Source organism: Pongo abelii, chromosome 14, assembly GCF_028885655.2.
Source record: "Pongo abelii isolate AG06213 chromosome 14, NHGRI_mPonAbe1-v2.0_pri, whole genome shotgun sequence".
NCBI classification, from domain to species: domain Eukaryota; kingdom Metazoa; phylum Chordata; class Mammalia; order Primates; family Hominidae; genus Pongo; species Pongo abelii.
The window spans coordinates 35,528,231-35,547,508 of NC_071999.2; the positions used below are offsets into that span (position 1 = coordinate 35,528,231).

Here is a 19,278-nt window from a genome sequence, read left to right on the forward strand (position 1 = left end):
GTACTGCTGACGGCATGAGGAAAGCTCTTTCATACTCCACATAAAACTTCCTTACTGTAATATTCATGGCTGACCTCTACTCTTAACTCCTTTCTAGGATAGGAGGGGCTAACTGATCTGAGAGCAAGTTTGGGAGAAAAAATTCTGAGGCTCGGCCAACTTCCTCTCTCCTTTCCATTTGGGAGTTGGCTGACTGAAGAGGGTCATTTGTTTTGGCCTGCTCTGTTACACAGTAAATGTAGTGGGACAAGCTCTATTCTTGTTGATAGAAAAACTCGAATTTTAAATCTGCCTAGTTCTTTGCAGCTTGTTGTTGCTCCAAATATCAGCTACCTTTTGAAACAACTTTTTTCAGTAAACTTACATTTCAATCTTCATCTGATTTAACTGGATCCAAACACAAGCAGATAAAAAAGGTGGGGCATTACTTATCAACCTCTAAACTAAGTTTAATTTTGTGCCCTCATGGAGTTTATAGTATATTTGAGGTTTAAACTAAAACACCTGAATGGTTTTAAATATAAACTATAAAAAACACATGATTAACAAATAGGTGAAAGACCGTGATCATTGGTAAGCATAAGAAAATCTGAGGGAGAAAAAAATATAGATGCCCAGGCCCCATGCCAAACTTATGGAATCATGCATGAGACCCAAGCAGCTGCAGTTTTAGCAAGTTCCCAATATATAGTTGACCCCTGAACAATGCAGGTTTGAACTGCCTGGGTCCACTTATAAATGGATTTGATTTTTTTCAATAAAAGTTACACCGGGTGTGCCTGCCTCTCCTCCCTCCCTCCCCACATGCTCCTGCTCTTAAGCCTCTGCCATGAGGCTTAAGACAGCAAGAACAACCCGTCCTGTTTATTTCAATAGTTTTGGGGGGTGCAGGTAGTTTCTGGTTACATGGATAAGTTCTTTAGTGGTGATTTATGAGATTTTAGTGCAAATGTCACACCTGAGCAGTGTACACTGTATCCAATATGTAGTCTTTTAACCCCCTTCCAACCTTCTTCCCCAACCCGAATCCCCAAAGTCCATTGTATGATTCTTATGCCTCTGTGTTTTCATAGCTTAGCTCCCACTTTTAAGTGAGAACATACCATTTTTGGTTTCCCATTCCTGAGTTATTTCACTTAGAATACTGGCCTCCAGCTCCATTCAAGTTGCTGCAAAAGATATTATTTCATTCCTTTGTATGGCTGAATAGTATTCCATGATGTACATAAACATTTTCTTTATCCACTCGGCTCCTCTTCAGTCTACTCAATGTGAAGGTGACAAGGACGAAGATCTTTATGATGATCCATTTCCACTTAATGATTAGTAAATATATTTACTTTTCCTTATGATTTTCCTAGTAACTTTTTTTCTCTAACTTTTTTCAGTAAACTTACATTTCAATCTTCATCTGATTTAACTGGATCCAAACACAGGCAGATAAAAAAGGTGGGGCATTACTTATCAACCTCTAAACTAAGTTTAATTTTGTGCCCTCATGGAGTTTATAGTATATTTGAGGTTTAAACTAAACCTGAATGGTGTTTTATTGTACACAACAATACTTTAAGAATACAGTATATAACACATATGACATACAAAATACGTTAGTCAACAATATATGCTATCAGTAAGCTTCCAGCCATCAGTGGGCTATTAGCAGCTACGTTTTTTGGGCAGTCAAAAGCATGGGGAAGGAGAGGGTGGTCCCTAACCCCTGTGTTGCTCAAGGGTCAATTGTAATAATACCCATTTAAGAATCCATGGTATATATGGTAAGTGCAACAACTCTAGAAGAGAGTGCTAGGAGTTGGCAAAGGAAAGAGAAAACAGAATTTAAAGCAATCTGTAAAGGACATGCAGGGTTTAGATGAGGTGGAAGGGTGAGGGAAAACCAACATCTGCTGTGAGGGCATATTAACTGCCAGACATTGTTCTATGTCTTACCTCATTTAAGAGAATTTCATATCATACATGGAAAAACTGAAGCCCAGAGAGGTTAAATAATTTGCCTGAAGCCAAAATTAGTTAAATAACAGAAGTGGGATTAGTAGATGTTTTCATTTCATCAGTGAAACTGAGCCTCAGGGAGGTTAAATATTTTGTATGAAGTAACAAAACTGAGATTAATATATGGCCAAGTTTAAATCAGATCTGTAAATCTAATGCCTACACTAAAAAAAAAAAAAAATAAGAGCGGGAAGAAAAGGTCTATATTGCTTAGCAAAACAGAGGTAGGGAAGCAAAAATAAACTTACAAAATCAGATTAGACCACCAAAAAACAGTCCCCATTTTAACTTATGTGGTCAGAGAACCATATATTAAAGACCACCAGTGGCTTAAAAATCTCTTTTTAAAAAATGAATCTGTTTTCATTATTCATTAGTTTTTGTCTTAATTGATACATTTACTAAACAATTACCAGCTCCAATTAGCACTCAGTTACAATTCAATCATTAAATTGAACCTCAATTTAGCTGTCAACCTAGTCAAAACAGTTAAGTGATTTTACGGTCATCCTCAGTTGCAGAAGTATAATGTTTATGGCTGGAGTCATTTTATTTTTAACTAATATTTTTAAAAAAGATTGCTTTGTAACAATGTGTTATAAGAGTCCTTTGTGGTAAATACTGCTTTTTTTTTGAGACAGAGTCTCGCTCTGTTGCCCAGGCTGGAGGGCAGTGGTGTGATCTTGGATCTGAGGCTCCTGCCTCAGCCTCCTGAGTAGCTGGGACTACAGGCACATGCCAAAGTGCCCAGCTAATTTTTTGTATTTTTAGTAGAGATGGGGTTTCACCATGCTGGCCAGGCTGGTCTCGAACTCCTGACCTCGTGATCTGCCCACCTCGGCTTTCCAAAGTGCTGAGATTACAGCTATTTTAAGGACTTTTTAAAAAGTGAAGCTAAACATTTATTCATCCCTGTTCCTCATCTATAGGGACTTGTGCTCTATTTTTCTTTGAAGACCGAGGTAAAAATTCACCTTTGTGAGGGTCTTCCTATAATTAAAATTAATCACTTTTTCCTCCATAGCTTCTATAAAACATTGCTTGTACAACTCTATTTAGCACTTATTTCATCCCGCCTTGTATGAAAACTATTCGTTTACAAACGTTTCTACTTCTCTTTAGGAATAAGGACTATGCATTAGTCACTGTTGTATTCTCCCTGCATTTATGGCAGTCCTTTGCACATTCAATACAAGCTTTTCGGCCCTGTGCATCTCTTCCTCTAGCTGTTCATCTGTACCCTTTAAAATATCCTTTATTAAAAAAACAGTAAATGTAAAAAAAAAAAAAAAGCCATTGATGAAAAAGTTAATAGCTTTCTCAATAAGAAAAGAATATCAATTACGCATACATCTGAGCTAACAAACATGAAGGAAATAGGCTATTTAATACATTCTGTTTTAAAAGTAGGTTTGGTCAGCCATGTAAATTGAAAATTGGGAGCCACCAAGATAACTCATCAACAAATATGCACTATGTACTAGGCACTATATAGATGATGGTGAACCAAACAGATGTAGTCCTTGCTCTTACAGATCTCACAACCTACTATGGGGCCAAAAATATATGTGTATGTGTGTGTGTTATACATATATATACACACACATACATGTATATATACATATACACATAGACATATACATATATACACATACACACATACACATATATACACACACATACATATGCTATGAGGAAAACAAACAGGTGGTGAGAAAGAATTGGAGTAGGGGTAGAGGACAGAGGCCTCCTCAAATAGGGTGGACAGCTTGACACAAGACACTCAAGCTAAGACTCCAAGGATGAGAAGAGTCAGTTACGTAAAGAGAAGGGGACTAGCATTGTCAGCAGGTAGCTACGGCCCTAAAGCAGACGGTCATGTGCTGCAATGTCAGCTTCAAGCGAATACAGTTACTAAAGCATATCTAACCTTCTATGTGAATGTAGTTACTAAAGCACATCCTCCAACTTTCTATTTTTCTTTTGCTATTGTTTCTACCACCACTTCTCCTTTTCTGGTGATAATTATTTTAAATTTCCTGGCTAAATTAAATGATGGCATGAACTCTGGGGAAAGTAAGACTACCTATTTCCAAATAATCCTAAATTCCTTCTAGTCCTTATGACCGATCAATTCACCTTGAAGTGACAACTATGTCCCAATTAGGAAAGAGTGTTTCTTTATCTGCACTTAATTTTTTGATTTGGAGGCTTCCTGATTGCTAATCAGCATGTTGTGTGATTACTTCAACAAGTACTTATGGAATGTTATTTTGCCACTGGAAAAACGTTCTGCTGCTTTCTGAACTTCAGGTTGCTCTAGAGTCTAGGAAGAGTGACTGTACCTAAAGCAGTTCCTAATTACTGGACATTCTCAAATCTGCTAGAGCTACATGTCCAATTACGAGAATATACTGGAAAAAACCCTGGATTAGAAATGATAGGATGTAGGTTTTAGTACCAGGTCAGCTACCTTGTTAATGCAAATTTGAGTAAATTGTTACTTCTTTTAGGCCTTGTTTTTGTTGTTTTGTTTTTTTGACAGTCTTGTCTCTGTGGTCCAGGCTGGAGTGCAGAGGCACGATATCAGGTCCCTGCAGTCTCTACCTCCCAGGATCAAGCCATTTTCGTGCCTCATCCTCCTGAGTAGCTGGGATTACAGGCATGTGTCACCACACCCTCGAACTCCTGACCTCAAGTGATCCGCTTGCCTCAGCCTCCCGAAGTGCTGGGATTACAGGTGTGAGCCACCGTGCCTAGCCTTACACCTTGTTTTCTTACTGGTAAAGTGGGAATATCTAGAAGTTGCATGCTACACAAATTCAACCATATATTCTTGGCAAAAAATTTTAAAGAAAAACATCAGCTTAAGAGTACTAATTGAGTACATGCCTTGGAATGAGCATGAGCTGGAAAGAACAAACCTGTTGTTACATCACTCATTGCTGTTTTCATATGCCGCTCACTGTAAATCTTGCTCAGTGGCATGATTTTAGTGTTTAAAGATTTATTTGTTTGTTTGTTTAGGACAAAGTCCCTATACATAATCTACTTGCTTCATATATACATACTTATGCATATTATGTATGTACATACATGCTCTCAGGGCTCACATGAAAAAACAACCATTCAGGTGATGTGATTTATCTCATATGCTTACTTTAGAGTCAATAGGGTATTGACTCCACTATACAATACTGGCATAGAGAACACATAAGTCAAAGTAGATAGGACCCAGCCGTACCATTGGCTAGGGCACAAATATATTCACATATGTGGAGAATGATGTACGTAGAAAGGTCTTCATTGCACAATGCTCTTTAATAAAGATCTGAAAAAAAAACATCTAAATGTTCAAAAGGATAGGGTAGATGAAATAATGGTACATTATAAAATGGAAGATTATGCAGCCATAAAAATAAGGAAATACCTTAAATAATAACAAAACAACTTTTAAGGTAAGTGAACAAATAAAGTACATAATCACTATGCATGGTATGTACCATCTGCATAGAAAAAGGGAAGAAAAATATATATAGTAATTATTTGCTCTTACACGTGTAAAATATTTCTGAAAAATATACCAGAAACTGGTAGCACTGGTTGCTTCCTAGGCAGAAAACGACTGAGTATCCTTTTGTACCTTTTGAATTTTGAACCACGTGAATGAATGTGTTACCTATGAACAAAATGACAAGTTTAGATCAGCAAGACAGCAGTTTGAGATGAAATGGGATCACACCCCTAGTAGGAAAAACTTTTTAAAGCAGGCGGTACTTCTAAGAGTAAATACCCGCACACGGAATGTTGAAACTGTAAGGAACTCTCCTTAAGAGATCCATCTATTCCAAACTTCTCATTTTATAGATCTGTAAACTGAGACCTTAAAAATTCAGTGACTTGCATAAGGTCACACAGCAGAAGAGATGGGATTAGATGCCAGATATTCCAATATCAAGTTTAGACTATTAAAAATTCAGTGACTTGTGTAAGGTCACACAGCAGAAGAGATGGGATTAGATGTCAGATATTCCAATATCAACTTTAGACTATTATCATAACATCTTCTCATTTTCTGTGGGCAAAACAGAACCAAGTAAGTTTGGGCTACATTACGAGTTGTCATGTTTTTGTTTTTGTTTTTTTGAGACAGAGTCTTGCTCTGTCGCCCAGGCTGCAGTGCAGTGGTGTAATCTCAGCTCATTGCAATCTCTGACCCCCGGGGTTCAAGCAATTCTCCCTGCCTTAGCCTCCCGAGAAGCTGGGATTACAGGCGCCTCCCACCGCGCCCGGTTAATTTTTGTATTTTTTTTTTTTTTTTTTTTTAGTAGAGACGGGGTTTCACCATCTTGGCCAGGCTGGTCTTGAACTCCTGACCTCGTGATCCACCCGCCTCAGCCTCCCAAAGTGCTGGGATTACAGGTGTGAGCCACCGCGCCTGGCCGAGTTGTCATGTTTTATCTAAATTTTAGAGCCTAATGTATAAACTAATCTTAAGCCCTGAAACTACTAATTTATTGTTTGGATCACTATACAGCTACACTTACAAATATGCTGTGCATACCTCTATCATTGCATGTATACAATATGATAGATGCATGATATGATACATCTATATATACAGACACACAATATGATACACGTATTTTTTTCTATCCTAACACATCTGAATTTACTGAAATAACTAAAGTATCTTAAGTTACTTTAATTTTTTAAACATACACATGCATAGCACAAGTGTGTTGCCAAAAATATGAATACAGGTTTACAATTCCTTAACTAAAACCCAAGGGTTGGATGTGTTTTAGAAATAAGAATTTCATACAATTTTTAAGTGTTACAAGGTATATAAACCATTACATAACATCCCACATACCAGGGGCCAAGGGCAGCACCCCATAATCAAACATATTAATATAGTTTCAGCAAAACACATGGGATAAAGACTATATACAGCTTCTCAATAGTTCAGGTCATATTTTGCTACCAAATGAATTTTGTTGCCAAGCTTAAGAAGTTTTCGGTTTTCAGCGCTTTCTGAATATTAGATTGAGATGTGGGATTACAGACTGTACTCATAGAGTGCTTCTAGAAAGCAGTCAGTCACTTCAACTCTCATTTTTTTTTTATGAGACTAGAAAAAGAAATCATAGCAAGTAGCTTTTATATCCCAGGTGTGGGCCAAAGACTTGTATTGCGGTTAAGGAATCTAACTTAGCAGAAGGTGCACGAGCTGACATCGTGAGTGGCTAAAATGAGGGAAAAAAAAATCCTAATCATACAGCAGCACTGAACTACTGCAGCTGTTCGTTAGTTATTAATTTAATAAAAGCTTCCTCCCTTTAAATCATGTGAGTTTATAACTGGAAATAGGTCAATAAAATTTCTGTCCCACACTGCTGACAAGCGGATAGACGCAATGAGCTTTAATCCCACTGGAAGATACTGCACTCTCTCTGGGACCAGGATATGTAGAAAAAAGCATTTCAAATATATAGGAATAAGCAGAAATGTACACAGTATTCTCAACTTGGGACCGTCACTCTATAATATAAACGAAAGGGGTTTTCTAGTCAATCTCTGCTGATCTCCTGTATCAAAGTTCTTCCCTTTATAAGTCTTGTACTACCTTTTACAAGGGGAAAAAACTCTAGAGCGAAAACACAGAACACACTAAAATCCCTTCCTTTCTCTTTACAACTCAAGCCCCGCCTCCATTTTGTTTCTGTTACTAATTTTTTTTCTGAAAAAATATTAAATTTACACTGAAAGACTAAAATTCAACTTTGCAGACAACAACGTTTTAAAAAATACAGTTTGATGATGTTTTGCAGTCGTATAATTTTAGCTACATTTTAACTGAACCAATTTTTTGTTCAATTTATGAGTTACTACTCAGCAAGTTCGTTTGTTTTTACAAATAGTGTATTCCATTCTAAAAATGGAAGTAGCAGTGGTGAGCAAGAAAACAACCCTCTGAGTTTTGGCTATTTCAGGAGGAAGTACTACTTTCTCCAGTTTTAATCACAATTCATAAAAAAGAAAAACCTAACTAGCTAGATCTTAAATATACAAATACATTAATAATCTAGTAAAGCAACAGAAAAAGGTAAACAAACTAACCAGCTATTTTTGTCTGGAGAAACCCCAACAAACTGCTGGATTCCTTGGCCATTTGCATTCAGAAGTACCAAAAACTAAAATCCTTTTTACTAAATAATTTCTTCTACACGAGACTTGTTTCCTCCATACCACCCTATCCAAATTGTCAGCATTATTCCAGAATATAATCATTTAGTTTGAGACCACTAAAAAATCCCAGTCCAAAATACCATTGTGGTTATTCTATAAAGAAATGGTCAGAAACTACAAATTGTTATCCTAGGACACAGAACCCATCGACCAAAAGGACTTCTGGAATATGCTGCCCCCAAGATTTAGAACGCACAGGCAGAAATAGCATACGCGGTCACGATGTCCCTCAAGCCACATGACCTTCCTACGAAAGCAGAGGCTTAAACTTATCAAATGAGAACTCCCCCTTTCTCTGAAGTTAAAACAAGGCAGGGCAGCTGGAATTAGTGCAGCAGGGACAGATCGGCTGCTGACTAGTCAGAACGGGTCGTGGAATGCAAAGTCCCTGTGCTTTCGCTGCTCCCCTTACCGTGAGAAGATCTGGGAGGGAGGAAAGGAGGAGAAACACCCCAGAATCCTGGTAGAAAAGCCCCTGGCCTCGAAGATGGGCTCTAGGGAGACAGGGAGGGGCAGCTCCGTGTGTGATGACCCTTTGTGAACATGCACTCTGTGGCAGCTTCGGCTCCACCGAGGCTTTGGGAGAGCGGACTACGGATACCCGGCGCGGCCCAGCTGTGAAGGCCGCGCCGGCGGAGAGGGTCCATGGCACCCCCGCCGGCTTCGGAAGCCCTTCCCTCTCCCACCTCCGCGGGTCACCCCAGGAACCAGCGGCTCCCGACCACGCTCGCGCGGACCACGGAACAGCAAGGCACAAGCAGGTCTCTTTCCTCAGCGTAATCCCTCCGCAGCAAGCCGCGCACTAGTTTTAATCACGCCCCACCCCCTGGCCGCTGGCGCCACCTCCGCCACTCGGGCGCTTTCCAGCAGCTTCCAGAAACGTCGCCTCCCAAAACCCAGCCACTCACACATGGCTGGCTCAGCAGCCACCGGCCCCGCCCCTCCTCGTCGCCGCAGTCGCAACTGCGTCTGCGGCCACAGGGCGGACAGCCACGCCTCTGCGGAGCGCGACCGGAAGTGCTCACGTCTTCACCTTCCCCGCCACGCCTCCGTCGTTTCAGGCCCTGCGTGCAGCAGGAAGGAGGACTCTTTTGCCGCGGACTTAAGCCGGAAGCCGCCTTCCTAGTGGAGACGCGAGTGGGGGAGGAGCAGTCCGAGGAGAACGTGGGTTGAACGTTGCAACTAGGGTGGAGATCAAGCTGGAACAGGAGTTCCGAGCGACCCGGTACCAAGAAGGGGAGTGCCCGCGGCAGGTAAGGGAGAAGAGGAAGGGGTTTCTTTCCGCTCTCGAAATTGGGAAAAGAGACAGAGCTGGGATGACCTATGGGGTAGTCGGCGCGCTGAAAGGATGGGCTGGGCTGGGACGGGGTTCAAGTGGGAAAGGTTGATGATTAAGGTATAGAGTTGGACTTACAGATCCGTTTGGGCGCAGAGAGGTGAACGCTGAAGAGAAACCAGAGTTTGTTTTCGTTTTCCAAGGAGCGTGGAGATGGGCAGGGTTAACGGACCCTGCGCCTCCTTGGGCTTCTTAGTTTGGGTGTTGAAACTCACCTCCTTTGGTCCTGTTCGTCTCTGATTCAAGACAGTTGGGTTTGGTACCAGACAGGGCTGGGTGCAGAAAGCCGACCCTGTTCCTCGTCTTCCAGGTCGGTTGTGGCCTCGCTTTTGACAGTTCACCTGCCGAGCGTACTCGCTCTCGGAGGGCAAGCTCAAATGGGTAGGTTTAAGGCCCCCTCTTCGAACAGCTGTTTCCCTGGGTTTCTCCATTTTGCACACAGGAGCGTGAATTAAGTTTAATTGCATACTTTTTGCGATTCCCAGGGCCAGCTTGACACGTTCATTGTGCTATTTAACTGGGTTCGTGCTGGGCTAATAATTCACATTAAGGCTTCTGGAGTGTAAGTGACCCACAGAAGTATGAAAAGGGTATGTTAGAAGAAAGATGCTGGGGGTGAAGTAGAGTTGAGGAAGACAGAACTGGAAAGCTAGCTTGGTTTCATAGTACAATGAGCCTTAGGTCATACATAATACTACCTTTAGGTTATATTGGGCTGTTTGGACGGAGTTTGGTGTAATCAGGCTGGAGTAAATAGAAAATTTTAAACTAAGCATTGACAGGCTCAGACTTATAGGGGCATCATTTTGACAGTGATATGGAAGGGAAAGAGGTAGAGATTTGAGACCTTTCCAAAGAACTGTCCACAGAATTTGGTGACTTACTGTGCGAAGAGGGAAGTAAAGAGTAGGGAACAACTCAGACTTTCTAGTCTGTGTGTTTGGAAGGATGGAGACGCCCACATTTAAGTGAGCTATGGGAAGGAGGAGCAGATTGTTTTTGAAGGGAGGAAGAGCAGTTACTTAGGGTCAAATTAAGTTGTAAAATCCACTCCGGGATTTTGTATGTAAGTCAAAGTGAATTGTATTTGGAAGAAGACCTGGGGAGCCCACCTCTGGTATTTTTTTTATGTCCCTCATATGGACAAATAAACCCTGGTATTAAATGAATTTTCTTTTGGGGGATTCTCTATATTCAGGATTTCAACCACCAACCTATCTGGTTTTTCCTGCTGAAATGTTGGGTGATGGAATCAGGAGAGCAGATTTGGAGGCTCTTTATATTTTATAATTGAGAGAGACAAAGAGAAAACCGTTTGATTTGAAAAAGTTTTCTAGGTTCCCTCAGGTAGATGGAAATTTTCATCAAAAACAGTTTATTCAAGGTACATAGCCTACTAGTTTCCCATTTGAGAGTACCGCAGAATGATACAACCTGTACTGCTTCTCTAGGCAGGATGAAGTATAAAATTAGCACCAAATAGTAACTTTGTCAGGTGCTAAACTTTTTACATGCTTTATCTCATTTAATTCTTAGAAGAAACTAATTTTACAAGTAAGTTTCTGGACCAGGATCCGCAGGTACAAAGCCTGAAAAGCGTAAGTTTGAGTCCCACATAGTTCCCTTTTGTAAGTAGATTATAAATAGAACCAGCCAAAAGTAATAAGTTGTCTGTGCCTTAAAAGAAAGAAAAAACTTAGCATCAGTAGTTCTCACCAGAAGGGGTGATTTTGCCTACCAGGGGACATTTGGCAAGTCAGGAAATTTTTGGCTGTTGGATCTAGAGGGTAAAGGTCAGTGACGCTGCTAAACATCGTCAGTGCGTAGAACAGCCTTCACAAACAATTGTTTGGTCAAAGATACTTGTAGTGCTGCAGTTGAGAAATTTCTGTCTTACGGTTATTTCTTCAGGAATAGGAAATTAAGATTCGCTGATACTTTCTTTAAAAAGCAGTTTTATTTTTGAAGTTATTCCTTGGCTTGAAAGGTTTGTGAAGTTTATATAGCTGAACCAGAATAGCGTAATTAGTTTAAAGTGAATTGTGAGCCATCGATTCCCAGGAGATGGGTGTCATAGAATCATGGATTCTTGGATTTGGGAAAGACTTATGCCTGGAATTATTTTACAACATTTCTGCTAAGTGGTAATTCTCCTCTGCACGAAAGGTCTCCTGTATTTGATTTTCCTATAATTGTAAACCCACAATTAAAATGCTCTTAATTATTTTTTGTTTACACTGAACTCCGGGGTCTCGTAATTTTTACTCTATTAAATGTAATTCTACACCACGGGACTACACTCAAAACAAGCTTGCCACATATGTAATTTGTACTAGGACAGTGTTTATATTTTTGTTCAGATAACAAAATAAGTTAAATGTGGTGTAAATTAGATCATTTACAAATAATAATTTGTTAGCAGCTTTTAATAAGTAGTATTTTTCCCAACTGGTGAAGTATTAATGTTCTTGGTAGTTGAAAACAATAGGAATGTATGGAATATATGGTTCATTGGTTCTTTTGTCCCTGTCAAATAGTGGCACAATGGATCTGGGGTTTTTCTCAGTATAATGCTGGCATATTTGTTTCAAATTGTACATAGACTCTAAAAAGTTAGGTTTTCAAATTCTGGTCAATATAGTTTGCTTTAAATAGTAGCTACCTGTACTACAAGTTTTATTTTATTTGTTCACAAATGAGTCTGCTATGAAAACTGGTCATGTTGCCAGTCACTGCCCTCTGTTCACAAATTTGCTGGGTTTATAAATATAGGTATCATTTTCACTTCAAGATTAAAATTTTAGAATATGTTTATTCTGGAACATATAGCCCTCAAAATCTACTTAATATATATGTTTTATAAAATAGCATGGTTCTTTTTTATAGTAAATAGAATTTTTATTTAATTGTCTATTGACTTTTTTTTTTCCAGGGTTCATTGAAAAAATCCTTAGTGATATTGACATGTCTCAAGTGACATAAATTAGCCAATGACTCGGAATGATGGATTCTCCGAAGATTGGAAATGGTTTGCCAGTGATTGGACCAGGGACTGATATAGGGATATCTTCACTCCACATGGTGGGGTATTTGGGAAAAGTTAGTGAACTTATTTTTTGCCTGAGTGCGAAGTTTTTTTTTTTTCTCTATTTTTGAGACTTAGATTCAATTTTGATGTTACCAGTTAACTTCTAAAAAATTGTGTCTTCCACGGAAATCTTACAGTAATGGCGAAAGATTGTTTTAATGTGTTTACCTCTCTGTGTTTTATTGATACATGAAAGTGGAAATAAAACATAGACCTTATGATTTACTGTTCTTTGAAAATATGGTACATAAATTCTCCCGAGTAGTTGATGTTACTTTTTTTCTTGCAAATAAAATTGATGCTATTCTTAACACTTAATATTTAAAACTATAACATAATTCTTTTTGAAATAATAGCTGTATTTAAAGACTTATATGCATTTCTTTTGTTTGCCATGTTTAAAATATCTTGCCAGGATACTTGTAATTGAAAATTATAAATTTTTCTGGTTACCTTTCCATTTAACTTTTAATATTTTGATATATTCTAGGAATGTCTATATTTTAATTTGTTTTATTTCTCTTTTAGAATTATGATTCAGCTAAAGTTCCATCAGATGGGTATTGTCCTGCTTGTAGAGAGAAGGGAAAGTTAAAAGCCTTAAAGACTTACCGAATTAGTTTTCAAGAATCTGTCTTTTTGTGTGAGGATCTGCAGGTAAAGTATTAATCTTAATAGTTATATATAAGATTTTTCTTTTTTCTTTTGCTTTTTTCCTGTTTTAAAAGTTTACTCATTTTTTGTTTTTTAGACTAGATTTTTAATATGTAATCTCAGTTTGTAAGTCAGTCTGGTATACAATGTTATTTTTCCACCTACCTTTCCTCGGTTGCATAAAGATGTTCGTTTTTATTGCCATTTGACTTGCGAGAGGAGAAAATACATTTCAAGGTTTTTTTCTTTTTTTTAACCTTTTGGAGGTCTTTGTTAGCTATTAGCATATAGTAGTTATTCTCTCATCTCTTTGGTTTATCTTTGCAACTGATGGGAAAAGTTATGAATCTCTAATGTACCTGGAAGAGTATTTTGGAAACTGGTTAGTCCAAAACCAGTATATATACTCTGAACTAAAGAGAGCATAGAATCTTGTAAATTCTAAAAGATCCTTTTAGAAGCTCTAAATAGCTCTTAGAGTTATAGTAATTTGTACCCATTGGTACGGCTTTTATATAGCAGCTCATTAAATTCCGTAATACTCCACATTTTATTGTATTTGACAGTTTATGAGACTGTCTCATATACGTTTAATTCTCAGAACTTTGCAAGATTTGTATTCCTATTTCATGAATAAGAAAATAAATGGATTTCAGAGGGTTTAGGAACATAAGATCCTGATACAGTGGCAGAGCTGTGGTTGGAATACAGACTTCTAATTTCAGATCTGTTTATTCCAGCAAAAAATTAGCAGTTCATCAGAATTACCTGGAGTGCTTTTAATAAATTTCTGAGTATCACCCCCAGATACTGATTCAGTAGAGTTGGCCCAGAATTCTGTGGTTTTGTAACATTTGAGGATGAGTCTGATCATCAGACAGGTTTCGAAAATACTAGACTAAATCACATGGTTGTTAATAGATACTTATGCTGGGTATAATTTGAAGTAAAGTAATCCCAGGCGTGTCTACAAATATAAATTTCTTTATGTGTATATTCAGTAATTTTTTTTATGAGTGTCACTGTTTGGCACTGTTCCAGATAACAATGTTAGGATACAATAATAAAACAAAAATTTCTTGCCCTTAAGGAAGTTATGTCGTAGAGTGGGAAAGACAGTGAACAAGTATGTCTTTTTGTGTCAGGTGATAGAAAGTGCTGTGGAGAAAAATAAGGCAGTAGGGACTGGAATGCCAAAGTAGGGGGAGTTTGCAATTTTAAATAGGGTGGTGAGGGGAATGCTTCAATGAGAAAGTGAAATTCGAGCAAAAGCCTGAAAGAGGTGAAGAGCAGTGAGCTTTCTAGGCAGGGGAAGCAAGTTGCAGAAAGGCCCTGAGAGAATGGAGGCTGCCTGTCATGTTTGTGCTACTGCAATGAAACCAGCAGAGCGATAGAAGGTGGATCAGAAAAATAATGGGAGAGCTGGACCAAGTAGGGTCTTACAAGCCATTGTAAGCTTTCTGGCTTTTACTATGGGTGAAACCAGGAACCATGGCAGAGATGTTGGCAGAGGAGTGACATAAGTTGACTTCAGTGTTAAAAGCCATTACTGTGGCTGCACTGTTGAAAAAATCTGTAATGGGAAAGACCTGAAGCAGGGAGATTAGTTATAGTATAATATGAATTATATTTGGTCCTTTTCTCTGGTTTCCATTACAGAGCTAAAAGTCTTGGAATTTCCTGAGTGATAAGAGTGTCCTGTTATTCAGAATGAGCCTGTTTGCCAACACCGGGGTTCATACTAATGTGGTGACTTAGGATGGAGCCGTAGATAGCCTCAGATGGGGCAAGTAGCAGGAAAGACCACATGATTAGAGAATTAATGGGTTAGAACTTTTAACCCCACCTACAGGCCTCCAGGAAAGGAGTGGAGGGGCTGGAGATCAAGCTGTATAAAAGTATCAAGATTTGGATTTAATGAGTGTCTGGGTTGCTGGAGGGGCTGGTGCCGTGTGGGGGGTGGTATGCCTAGAGGAAGTGGAAGCTTCATACCTCTTCTGTCCCATACCTTGCCCTACTCATTTTTTCATCTATATCCTTTATAATATCCTTTAGGATAAACCAATAAACATAAGGAAGTGTTTGAGTTCTGCGAGCTGTCCTTGCAAACTAGTTATGCCCAAGAAGGGGGAGTGGGAACCTTTGTAGAGTCAGTCAGATGTACTGGTGGCCTGGATGTGGGATTGGCATCTGAAGTGGAGGGAGTCATGGGACTGAGCCCTCAACCTGTAGGATCTGACATGGTCTCTAGGTAGATAACATCCAAATGGAATTGGATTATAGGATACCCATTTGGTGTCCTCTGGAGAATTGCTTGGTGTGGGGAAAAAGCCCCCACACATCTGGTCACAAAAGTGTGCTGGGAGGATAGAATATGTGAAAATTGTCATAATCAAAATGGAGTCACTTGTGTTAAAAAAAAAAAAAAAAATCCTGACTGGCCAGGCACAGTGGCTGACAACTATAATCCCAACACTTTGGGAGGCGGAGGCAGGAGGATTGCTTGATCCCAGGAATTGGAGACCAGCCCATGCAACATAGTGTGGCCTTGTCTCTACAAAAAAAAAATTTTTTAATTAGCTAGGCATGGTGGTGTGAGTCTGTAGTCCCAGCTACCTGGGAGGGGGACTACAGGTGCACAGCACCATGCCCAGGAGGTCCAGGCTGCAGTGAGCTATGATTGTGCCACTGCATTCCAGCCAGGATGAGAGAGTGTGAGACCCTGTCTCTATTTAAAAAAAAAAAAAAAAAAAGACAAATAGAGCCAGGAAAGGCTATGACGAGAGAGCTTTCATGCATAAATACCAAAATATCTCAAAAGACTCTGCAAACACCACAACCTTGCACAAAGGCCATCATGAAATACTTCTGAAATACACAGAAAATACATCATGAAATACACAGAAAATACTTCTGCAAGGACATCTGCCCAGCAACTGCCTGGTCCATCGGTGGACGGGTGTCATCCTTGTTATTGATCCTTGTAGCCAAAGGTAATTATCTCGAAACAAGTATGTGATCCTCCGTATTTTCCTTTAAAAACCTTTTGTCTTCCCTTACCTCCCTGAACACACACAGTTTACTATGGCATGTGTATTCCCATTGGAATACTTTATTCCTGAATAAATGCCACTTTCTTTTTAAAAGCTTCTCTTTCTTTTTATTTAGATTGATAAGTAGAAAGGAAAAAAAGCCTTTTTCCCTTTGGACTAGTTGAAGGTAGTTGCAGTATTCTGGGGGAGAGGGTGGTGGCAGAGGTGTTGAGGCATGGTTGGAGTTTATTTATACTTTGAAGGTAAAGCCAACAGGATTTGCTGAAAGATTGGGATATGGGGTTGGAAAGAGGAATCAAGGATAGTTCCAAGATTTTTGGCTTGAAAAATTAGAAGAATGGAATTGTGAATTACTGAGCTGGGAAGACTTGGAAGAGCAGGGTTTTGGGGAGAAGATCAGGACCATAAGAATAGAGAAGTCCTTGTCCTCAGGAGATAGGTTTTTGGCTATTAAAGTTAGATGTACTACATAGATTTTTAGTTTTGTTTTTTTTTTTTGAGACGGAGTCTCGCTCTGTCACCAGGCTGGAGTGCAGTGGCGCGATCTCGGCTCACCGCAACCTCCGACTCTCTGGTTCAAGGGATTCTCCTGCCTCAGCCTCCTCAGTAGGTGAGATTACAGGCATGCGCCACCATGCCCAGCTAATTTTTGTATTTTTAGTAGAGACGGGGTTTCACTATGGCCAGGATGGGCTTGATCTCCTGACCTCAGGTGATCCACCCACCTCGGCCTCCCAAAATGCTGGGGTTACAGGTGTGAGCCACCACGCCCAGCCCGGATTTTTGATTTTTGAAGCATTCTTTTTGAAGTGATAAAGCAAAAAATATATAATCAAGAATTTTAAGTATATACTTTGGAAATGTTAAAAAGGAACATGAGTAATTTATTATTATTTTTTGATTTCTAGTCAGCAATGAGAGCCCAGTGTACTTTATGAAGTAGATTGGTTTACACCAGGAGTGAGCAGACATTTTGTATGATGCACAAGCAAGGAATGATTTTTATGTTTTTTAAATGGTTAGGAAAATATCAAAAGAAAAAATGCCAGGAAAAATCAAAAGAAGGGCCAGGTGCAGTGGCTCACACCTGTAATCCCAGCACTTTGGGAGGCCGAGGAAGGTGGATTCTCTTGAGATCAGGAGTTCGAGACCAGCCTGGCCAACATGGTGAAACTCGGTCTCTACTAAAAATACAAAATAGCCAGGTGTGGTGGCATGTGCCTATAATCCCAGCTACTTGGGAGGCTGAGGCAGGAGAGTCGCTTGAAGCCAGAGGCAGAGGTTGCAGTGAGCCAAGATTTGAGCCACTGCACTCCAGCCTGGGCGACAGAGGAGACTCTGTCTCAAAAATAAATAAATAATCAATCAAAAGAAGAATACCCTTTCATAATACGTGAAAATTAAATGAAATTCAAATTTCAGTGTTCATAAATAAAGTTTTAGTGGAACATAGCCATGCTCAATCATTTATGTATTGTTCATGGCTTCTTTTGCATACAACAACAGAGTTGGGTAGTTGTGACAGACTATGTAGCTCATAAAATCTAAATATTTATTATCTAGCCCTTTATCAGTAAACTTTGCTGATCCCTGTATAAGTCCTCTGAATCAAATTATTTCCAAAGAGTTCTGTTATAAAATTTGGAGTTTACTCTGCTGTAAATTGCAAAGAACCATTTGGAAAACCCGTTTTAGTCAGGTATTTACATTAAAATGTTCCTTGATTTGTAAAAAAACACTAATATTCAAGACTGGTCCAAAATTATACCAAATTGAAACTCTCAAGTGTTTTTAAACAGTAGAAAGTTTTAACTTTTTTTTTTTTCGTGGAGTAGTCTATCATTCAGCGTTTACTTTGGAACATTTAATTAGTCTTTTTTAAAAACCCATGAAATTTATAATAAAAATTTTAAATCATTAATGTTAAGTAATCAAAGAAAACTTTGTTTTCTCCATTTGTAAAATGAATACATTATTATTATAATTTGTCTTTGGCCATACCTTGTTGATAATTACTTATACAAGTATAAGAAGACATGGTATGTTTTCCTTTTTCTTATTTCACAAGAATAAGTATAGGAATTTACTTAAGCTGCTGCAAAACTCAATGAAAGAGACAGGATTAGGTTTTTTTCAGCATTGGATTTTAAATGATACTAGATGGTTGCGCTGGGCTAAAATACTAATGCTTTGTGTATATTTTTATGACTGTTTTGAAGACAGCTTAAAAGCTTTATTCTAGTTATAAAAATGATACATGTTCAGTGTAAATAGAAACAAGTCAGGTATAAAGAGATACAAATATTTAGAACATGTGGAAAGAGGCAACAAAATTTTATAAAAAGAAAAAAGATAAAAATCTGAAATCACTAATTTATAAGGGAAAAATCAGGGCAAGGACAAATTATATTACAGATTGGCCTATGTTGGGAGCACAGATTATATGAAGAAAAGTCAGTGAAGACACTTGGGAAGAGTGTGGGTGGAAATCACTACGTTTTGCAGTCCCGGGGCCTCCTATGGTTTATTACTGTTTTGTTCTTTTTTTTTTTAATATGCATTCCTTTGGAACCAAAGGTTTATTACATTTTGAATAAAGTAGAGGTGTAAGTAGGATGCATAAACCATGATCTTGACTACTTGAGATTCACAAAGGGTTTTCGTCTCAGGATTTTTTTTTCTCTTAAAAAATTTGTTTTAATTTTTAAATTGTAAAAAAATTCATCATCTTAACCATTTTTAAGTATAGAGTTCAGGAGTATTAGGTATATTCACTTGTGCAGCAGATCTCTAGAACTTTTTTCATCTTGCAAAACTGAAACTCTGTACCCATTAAACAACCACTTCCCATTTTCCTCTCCCCCAGCTTCTGGCAACCATTCTAG

General features: G+C 38.7%; 2 protein-coding genes across 5 annotated transcripts in view; one reads left to right on the forward strand and one right to left on the reverse strand.

Annotated features, from left to right (window-relative positions):
* HMGB1 (high mobility group box 1) overlaps positions 1-8,805 on the reverse strand; it is a 153,447-nt gene extending 144,642 nt beyond the window's left edge. The window contains exon 1 of the mRNA XM_063714881.1: positions 8,675-8,805. The gene's annotated coding sequence lies outside the window, so the exon portion shown is untranslated. The remainder of the gene's footprint in view (positions 1-8,674) is intronic.
* Positions 8,806-9,054: 249 nt separating this feature from the next.
* Positions 9,055-19,278, forward strand: part of USPL1 (ubiquitin specific peptidase like 1) — a 41,766-nt gene continuing 31,542 nt past the window's right edge. Inside the window, exons 1-3 of one of the 4 annotated variants that reach the window (XM_024230773.3) lie at positions 9,055-9,515; positions 12,531-12,697; positions 13,215-13,343. In XM_024230773.3, coding sequence (XP_024086541.3) covers positions 12,599-12,697; positions 13,215-13,343 — 228 coding nt within the window. In that variant the 5' untranslated portion in view covers positions 9,055-9,515; positions 12,531-12,598. Of the gene's footprint in view, positions 9,516-9,562; positions 9,980-12,530; positions 12,698-13,214; positions 13,344-19,278 lie in introns of those variants that run through there. The other 3 variants (XM_054528864.2, XM_063714880.1, XM_024230775.3) reach the window with 3 other exon arrangements.